At 41.3% G+C, this 9,347-nt stretch overlaps 1 protein-coding gene across 1 annotated transcript; it reads right to left on the bottom strand.

The window, feature by feature from the left end:
* Positions 1-44: 44 nt before the first annotated feature.
* Positions 45-7,600, bottom strand: LOC128740459 (uncharacterized). The gene is made up of 3 exons (XM_053836003.1): positions 6,844-7,600; positions 6,331-6,769; positions 45-6,259 (listed from the first exon to the last, which is right to left on the bottom strand). The coding sequence occupies exons 1-3, from the start codon at positions 7,393-7,395 to the stop codon at positions 6,168-6,170; spliced, it is 1,083 nt and encodes a 360-aa protein (XP_053691978.1). The 5' UTR covers positions 7,396-7,600; the 3' UTR covers positions 45-6,167.
* Positions 7,601-9,347: the final 1,747 nt, after the last annotated feature.

The following is a 9,347-nucleotide window of genomic DNA, read 5'->3' as shown; positions in this document are numbered from 1 at the left end:
AATGTCATCCGAAATTAGAACTGCACGAAACTTATTTCCACACTCTTCGAGCGATTATATACATTTTTAATACAACGCTATCGGCGAATTTCATCATTATACTGTGCTTGCTTGAAGTTTTTTGTGTAATCTGTGTGTATTGCTACCAAAAAATAGATGAGTTTTTTTTGTTTGCTTGTTTTTGGTTTCTAATATACCTCTTTTTCACTATGAGAGTTGATCTTCTATACAACTTTGTTTTTTTTTCACGTTTTTTTTCTTTACGTGTCGGCTTTTCTGTTATCTTATTTTCTTATGCTTTGCAACATCCAACAATGAAAAGTAAAAAAAGCATACACCACTTAGCTATAGTGCCTAATTTCACACCCTGCAAAACGTATTTGCTTAACATACTAATTGCAACCATGTTTCCGAACAGAGCAAATAATTTTAAAGGATACATTGTTTCCAAAATAGTGGGTCCATAAAAGCTCTCATTCAAGGAATAGTTTTATGAAGTCGAGAAAGTTCCAACCCGAAACGGTTTCGGATCACTCCAAAGGTTCTACTTAACATTGAGTTAGACATTTTTTGGAGTCACTCTTTAAATGCGGCTCTAAAGCTGCAAATGTCTTAAAAATGTCGACTGCTGCGTAGATCATCCCAGTCAGGATTCCTCGGCGTTTATCAAATTGTGATTAAGACTAGCGACGGAGCAATGTTTCCCTCAGAAAACTATGCTTTTTATTGCTCACACATGGTTCTTTGTATTATCCTGCTGAAATACAGTATCCTCTATATTTTTGCTGGTAATATGACCAATTAAAATGTCCTCTACTGGTTCCAGGCCAGGAACATCCCAGAGTCCCTTCGGGTAGAAATGAAACAAACAGATGGCTTGCTACGGTGGAAGCTATGGCAGAGGTGAGAAGCAGCGAAGGATTTGTCGTGGCAAGGCTCAAGTTTATCGAAGTCAGGATTGCGTTATGGATTGGGGATAAAAGGCCGTTTCTATAACTGCATATTATAAACGTGCACTGTCTACATGAAGGTAAACCCGATGAAAGGAAAGCATTCTACACGCAGCTAAAGGCGACGGCTGTTCGTCACGGAATATCAAGATCGTTACTGGGGATATAAATGCCCAGCAGTGCATCAACTTTGCATCTTTGCTTTGCAGTGCTCAAAACTATCGACAGGATACACATCGCGACAAAACCGTTCTCCTCGGTTGGTTCGGCAATTAGACAGCCCGCAAGTTACCGAGAAGCTATCTCCTTGAAGTCAGGTGCTGTGACCCTCAAAGACGGGCAGGATAGGACTTGGCTTCCAGTGAGTATTCACAATTGCAGTAAAGAAACCTCGAGTTCACAAGATGACTTGTAAGAACTAGTAGAGCTTGCAAAAACTATGTAAGCATTTTTAGCATGAGTGAGAATTTCGCGAAGTGACGACGAGCGCGGAATGAGTTGACCACGATCCTTAGGAGGAAAAAGCACCGGAAGGAGGACAGGGATCGTGAAGACCTAGAACAACTACTCCGGGCTAATGACACACGTTCTATTAGAAAGGAACCATCTTGCGAAAAATACACACCAGGGCCTGATATGTTAAAGATGAGGAAGAAAACCTAGTCACAAATGAATGCGAGGTGCAGAGAGGTGCAATATAACAGAAGGAAACGGAAGGGAAGTTAACTTGAAAGTGCCCACAAACGGTAAAAATAAGCCAGCTCCCGATCTCGCTGAGATTCGCCGAAAAATCGGACAACCGAAGATTTATAGAGTCGTCGGAAAGGACCCACTCCTGACACTCCTGGCATACCAAAAGCAAAGCCGTGGGCTTAAACCGTCATTAGACATTACCCTTCTTTATCGACAGACTTCGAAGCCGGCTGTTAGAGTACAGGAAAATTACGGGGTCAGTGTAACGATCCTACTGTCTCTATCTAGCAAGCACCGCCTAGCCGAGATTCGAACATACGACGACTGGCTTGTTAGACCAGCATCGTACCTCAAAGCTAACTGGGTGGTTTTTGGGGCAGTACCAGGCGGGCTTTATGTCGGGAATACAACGTCCAACGTGCTTTTATGATGGATTTCAGGGCAGCATATGATACAGTCGAACGTGAACAGCAACAGTTGTTAGAGTCAGAACACGAACAGTAAATTTAACAGCCCTGTAAGTTTCGGGTACAACGCTGGCCTAACAAGCCGGTCATCGTAGGTTCGAATCACAGCTGGGCGGTGCTGATACAGAGTCAGTAGGATCGCTGCGCTAGCTCCGTAATTGTCATGTACTCTAATAACCGGCTGCGAAGTCGGTCGATAAAGAAGGGCCTAGTTGTTAAGGACGTTTATACCGATGGCTTTGCTTTACGAGAAACCTTACGATAAGCCAGTGTTACGTGCCAAAAAACGCTGCCGATTTGCAGGAGAAAGAAAGCTTTTACATCCAGTGTCCGTGAGAAACCTAAACCCATTTAGGCGGCTTCAACGCAAAGATTAGCTCAAATAACGCGATTCGTGAACACATCATGGGACGCGATGGTCTTAGAGTAATGAGCGAGAACGGAAAACTGCTTGCAAAGTTTTATTTACGACGTTCGTCGGCTAGAAAATGCGGACTTGAAAAATGCCAAGCCTTAGCTCAAAACTAACACCTGGCGGGACTGTTGAATATCAACAACGCTCTCGAGCGAACGAATTTCCGACCAAACCAGGGGTGACATTGCGAATTTCGTTTCGAGTGATTTTGGTTTGTTTCGCCCATTCGTTTAACGTGGTCGAAACGAACCAAAATCGCTCGAAACGAGAATCGCAATATCACCCCGGGACGATGGCCGATGAGCTGAGAAAGGCGAAAATCAACATTCAACGGGAACGAACCAGAGCGGTTGAGACAACCGATCTGTTAAAAAAACCTGATTTAATCCACCTAGTGGGGAAAGGAACCTTTGTTATACGGTCTTACTTGCTATTTGAGATAGAAATCGACACGTCTTCGGGACATAATTCATCTATTGGTTAATGTTGTTTTTGGAAATTGAACAAGTTTACAAAATTTTAACAAAATAGAAGCACTTATAAGTTTCATAAAATTGCTGAGTAAGTTGTTACTAATGTTGGCAAGTGCAAATAAAAGTAAGTTGTATGAGAAAATATTATTCTTTAACATAGACATTGCGTAGTACCTAAAGGTCTAGTTTATAAGTTTTTGAATAACAACAAGGCAGCTGGTAAAGATGACACCGGATTGGTTGGTTATTTGTCTGCACTGACTGATAGTCAAGATCTGGGGTGATATGTCCAATATACAAGAAGGAACAAGTTGGAATGTGAGAACTATCGATCGATCATCATTCTCGACGCCGCCCCTAAAGTGCTCTTTCTGATCATCTTTAGCCATCTGTCGCCTCTAGCAAGTAGATTCGTGAGAAGTTATCAAGTCGGTTTTGTAGACGGGCGATCGACAACGGACCAAATCTTTGTGGTACGGTCTACATATTCATAGATTTCAAGACCGCGTAGGATACTACCGACCGTGAAGAGCTATGACAAATTATGGAATGGACGAAAACGGCTTTCCCGGGAAGCTGACGGAAGACTCATCAAGGCCACGATGGATGGTGTACAGCGCTGTGTGAGGACTTCGAGCGTATTATCAAGTCCGTTTGAAACACGCAGGGGACTTCGACAAGGCGATGGTATTTCCTGTCTCTTGTTCAACTCTGCGTTAGAAGGTGTTATGAAACGCGTGGGTTTTAACATGCGTGGAACGATCATTACTGACGGGACATTATCGGAAGGACAATCCAGGTGGTTGCTGAGCAGTATATAAAACATAAATGTGAAGCAGTGAAGGTTGGATTAGTCGTGAATACGTCTAAAACCAAGTACCTGTTAGCAGGAGGAACTGAGCGCGATCGAGCTGGTAAAGGCTTTAATGTGGTAGCCGATGGGGACGAGCGTGCTCAATGGTTAGACCAAGTGGAACAAGACCTGGAAAGTGTGGGACAGTCTAAAATTGGAGACGGACAGCCATTGACCGAGTTTATCGGCGGAACATTATTATGCAGACCAAACTCTGAGAGACATCGCACCAGGGTAAGTAATTCTTTGGAAGTTTAATTCCTAGAGCCCAAATCTCAAAAGGTCATTGATTTTATTAATCATCCATCAATGGATATGAGCAGGCCGTAGACTGTGTAGAACAATCGGAGCCTGACCCAAAAGATGATCATTAAGACTGTCACAGTGGCCTTAACCTAATGCTCTTCTGGCATACATCAAAGGCCTCGCTGCTTAATCTGCACTGTTTTATAACAATCTAGTAGGGATGCGAAATTGGTTCAACCTTGACCATCGCTGGCTAAGTCAGGTTATTGGTAATCAACTACGATCAAATCAACGGACACAAAACGCTGACAGACAAATTGATAATATCTACACTGGCAGCATTTGATCGCGTAGGTCACAATAACAACAAGAACAAGTTGGAGAAATTTGGAGTCTAGATTCTTAAACTTCATATTCAGATCTTATCTAATAGACTAGTCGTTTTACGACGAAAGTTCAGTTTATCGTTTTGAAATATTTATGTATGTATCTTGTTGTGCTCTAGGGGAGTAATCTAAGACCTGTTTTGTGTTTGCTATTCACAAAACAATGCTTATTGTTTCTATAGCCGCTTGGGTATTGGTGACATTAGTGGGATTAAAGTTGGATTAAAACTAGAAACATGGTTGCAACTTAAATCAAATCGTTTTCACGAAACAAAATTTTGAATTATATTCGTTTGGTCTATACTTTTTTTTGTGTTGTGTGCACAAGTCCTATTTAGTAATATGCCGTTTAGTGGTACAATCTCACAATATCTTCTTCATCAGTTGCCCTTGCTCTCTGCTGTTACCGTAAGACTATTCGTTATGGCAATGTCCCCACACAACTTTATTACTGATCTCCGATGTTTTGGTTGGGACCCTATGATGGAAGCTTTTACATAAAACTACTACCTCGTTACGTGTTTGTGCTTAATACGTTTTCAGCTAGGTTTTGGCTTCAGTTACGAAATAAATAATAATAATACGACGGAGGCTAGAATAGGTATATCGCAGAATCTCCAACCTCCTGTTTTTCTTTAACTTTCTGGGGGGTATCAAAATAAAAATTTTGAAAGTTCTTTTTTTTCTCCCTTTTAGTGGAGTCACTGGTGGCACGCTTACGTCATAAAACACATTCAACTAGTTTGAAATGCTGCTTGGAACGATCAGAACGATTTGATGGGTCCCCGATCTTAACACGTAACACATAAATTATCAACTAAGACACGAAATGCCAACGGAATTACCATAGAGAATCCACACGCGTATGCTAATCTCATATTGAATGCAAAAAAAACGAAATCAAAACGGAAAAGAAAAACAAATAACAAAAAATCGTTTTGGTTTGCTTACTGACTATTTTACAATCGTTCGATAAAATTTATGTTAGCGGAAGCATTTCGTCCTATCAAGCTGCGTTTTTTTTTTTTTGTTTTCGTGTCAAATACCACAAGAAGTCAGTCTCTTTGAGCATTCCTTAAAGAATGATGAAAACTTGAACTGGCTTGTAAAGTTTCGCTAATACGTACCGTGCAAGCACCATATTCAAAACAGTGCCTCCTAATTCTGAACAGTTGCAAATTTTTCTTAAATATTGATAGAACTCTAGCTATTTAAACCATTTTAATAATATGAAATCATCAGATGTAGTGATTAAATTGTTTAAATAGCTAGAATTTTGTCAATATTTATGCAAAATTTGCAGCTGTTCGGAATTAGGCACTGGTTTGAATATGGTGCTTGCATGGTACGCATTTAAAAAGAAAATTTATGATCACGAATTTTCCATCCCAGTACTAAAGTACAACAAAATGTTCACACACGAGACACGAGAGATAAACTGAATAGTTTTTTTTTTCTTTTGAATGCGGTACGCGCTCGGTGACTGACTTCCGCTGTCCTCTTATTTCCTAATACCGGCATATCATCATACTACAACATACTTGACTTACCCTCAGCATCTTGCTTTGCTCCATAGTTTGGCTTCGGTGAGTTAGTTGTTCGGCTCGTCCTTTTGAACAGGTTAGAGTTTCGGTAATATTGTTTTTTTTTGTTCCTTTCGCCGTTGTCACATCTGTCCGCTCTCTCAACAGTACGAACCAATATAGCTGATGGAAGGTGATTTGGCGTACCGTTCCGGCAGCGATATTGGCTTCCAGTACCACCAGTTGTAGATAACTGCAAGTAGATTAACAACCATTTTACTGCATAATCAACTGAATTCTACAACCAAATGTGGCTCCACTTACGCCCATAGCTGGCCGGCAACCGCACAGACAGTGTCCGACAGCGGTGTCGACATTCCTGGGTCGGTCGCAGCAGGAAGGTCCTGCTGCCGTGCCCCTGAATGACGAACATATTAGCACATTCCGCGTCCGGAATGCGGTACGGGGCTGCCTGCGGGGTATCCACGATCAGGTACCGTTCCAAGCTAACACCGGTCGGCGGCAACCTCGCCGGACGTGGAAACAACGCGCGCAGCAACCTGGCCGGTGCCATCCGATTGCAGCGCCACACACTGTGGCTCTCGACCTGCTGGGTCGAGTTCAAAAAGTGACGAAAGAGGTCATCCAGATTGCGGATGCTCTCGTGGGTAGACTGGATTTTGTATGCATCCTTGGTGAAAATGGCACGATGCTGCTCGTATAGAGCCTGCAACCGGTGGATGTCGACTAGTTCCTTTTGAGTCTGCCCCGGGCGAAGAAAGACACAAACAACTCAATCAAACGTTAGGACTTTTATGGTAAAACAACTAAACTGACCTTAAAAATATACGGATAATTAACAGCAACATCGTCAATGTTGGTAAAGTCCAGCACGTTGGCAACGTCCGCACAGGGATCACAGTTGAGGTTTTCTACTTGGAAATACGGATTCGTCAGCAGACAGCTCTCGTCGTAGTACTCCGTCAGCGACGGATAGTTGGCGATGATTGGCACCGTTACCTTCCGCCACACCCGCATGCCCGGATAGATGAAACTCTGGATGTTTCGCAGCACCACCGTCGACACTTCATGCTTGTAGGAAAAGGCGATGAACAGCGTCAGCAGCACGAAGATGAAATTGATTATTTTCTTCTTTCTATCGATGACCGTCTTGAGCAGGATGCGGCTGGTGTTTTTGTCGAAAATGTAATTGATGATGTTATTATTGTGAAAGTAGTGACGCACTAGATAATTGTTAAATTCGGACTCGCTAATTCGGCCCCGTAGCGCAGCCAACCGTTTCAGCTGCTCCAGGTGTTCGATGTACTTGCTGATGATTTCATTTTTATCCTGTAGCTCGGCAAAGCTGGCTGTTTCCAGCTCATCCATTCCACTGTGGCACCGTCCGTCCGGACTCCTTTTTTTCGCTTCACTAAACGCTATGAACAGTAAAACACTTTCTATCGAATTTGTTTGTCACGGCGCAATAGTCGGCAACAATAGCGCCTTCTCTGCAGAGATGATGTCGGCGATGATGATGTAGCGATTATTTTTAGCATTTGCAATTAGTTGTTTTGTGCATCCGTTCGCGATTATTCACTTTTTTCGTTTTATCAATGCGAATTCTTCGGGGTCAGATATAAACAATGCACACATACGCAAACACACAACACATTGACGTGACGCGACGATTGCGGCGCTATCTTTCAAAAAGGGCGAAAGCGTCGCGGCGCGAGCGCGCTGCTGCGGTGCACGCTAAAACAGAAGTACAGTGATTTCTCGGAAAAGTTATTGTCAATTGCAAGGAAAATTGTACCATCCAAAGTGCGATATCGCTCATAAAAGTGCTATTTTGCATTAAATCGTTTTGGTATCTTCGGCGCACTTTTTCGTTATCTTCCAAGCAATAAGTGCGCCGAACATACCGAAACGATTTAATGCAAAATAGCACTTTTATTAGCGATATCGCACTTTGGGTGGTAAAATTTTCCTTGCAATTGACAATAACTCTCCGAAAAATATTAACTCGCAAGCAACGCATTAAAAGGTTGGGTTTCTTTAACTTTCCTGAACTTTTGAATTTATTGGTTGTCCAATTGTTCGTTCACACATGTTTTTTCCTTCTAAATATGTATGTATATTTTTCATTTTTTCGGTTCATAATCACCAACGTTTCAACAATTACCAATTTAGAACCACAAATTTTAAAAATTGGAATTAAATTAGATTTGAAATTTCACATAGATACCCCAGCCAGCGTGCCCAGACATAAACAAAAGGTGGGGCACCCGAACTTTTAGAAGAATGTTTTAACCAGCAAAAACGGGTATGTAATCGTAATCGTATTAAGATGGGGAATCTTGTCGCAAAAATACCGGCTAATTTCGTTAAAAACTCCGGATTTTCAATATTTTCAAAGTATAGAGAAATTAAACATAGGACTGGACTAGAAACAGAGTTGAAAATGTAATTCACAGTTTACTAGAAATTTCAATTTAAAGCTGAGTTTAAATTTATCTTAAAAATGGTATTAAATGTTAAGTTAAAATTGGGCTTGAAATCGGGCATGCAATTTAACTTGATATTGAACATTAACAAGTCATGAATTTGGACATGGTCACGAAATTTTTTTGGGTACATTCTCCGCAGCGACCAGTTATTTGATCTATTGTAACAAACCCCTATTTACTGTATAACCACGTCACGATGTCGTATATCACTACTAGCATAAGCGATTACCGTTTGTTGACTAACGGCATTGTCACAATAAGGTATTATAAAACGAAGAAAGTTTATTGCCTTATTGGGAAAATTTGTTTGTTGAGTTGTATTAAACCCTCGCCAAAGAATTTACTCCTTCTATGATAAAGTGCAACGCTGTTACAAAGCAGATGTCCCGCAATTTTTGCTATCCAGGTTACAAAAGCGACAAGAGTCATCTTCCAGTTTGCCTAACTACTTTAAATGATCTGCCGTGAATCGCATAACAGTACCATTTATATAGGAAACTACCTAGAAAATGAGACTGGTATGCGATTCACGGTAGTGATACTTGAGCAGTGGCCCGTTACTAGGCCGCAGAAAGTATTTAAATCTTTTTAGGATAGACTAAGAAGCAAGTCTCTGACTTACTGTTTTGTCAGGTGATATAAATCGCTTTGAATATTTTGTCTTGCTCTCTCACGAGTTTGACATTTTTTCTGATCCCATTCTCTCTATTCCAGTCCCGGTTTTTCTACTTTTCGTTCCGTTTTTTCTTCTTTTTTAAACGGTAATCTTGGCTCTTACTCTCATTTTTCTTTTTTTATTGTCCCGTATTTTCAGTATCATTGTTCCGTTTT

This window comes from Sabethes cyaneus, chromosome 1 (genome assembly GCF_943734655.1).
Source record: "Sabethes cyaneus chromosome 1, idSabCyanKW18_F2, whole genome shotgun sequence".
Taxonomy (NCBI): Eukaryota; Metazoa; Arthropoda; class Insecta; order Diptera; family Culicidae; genus Sabethes; species Sabethes cyaneus.
Note: the sequence above shows the minus strand (reverse complement) of the source record. Positions and strands in the feature narration are given on the sequence as shown.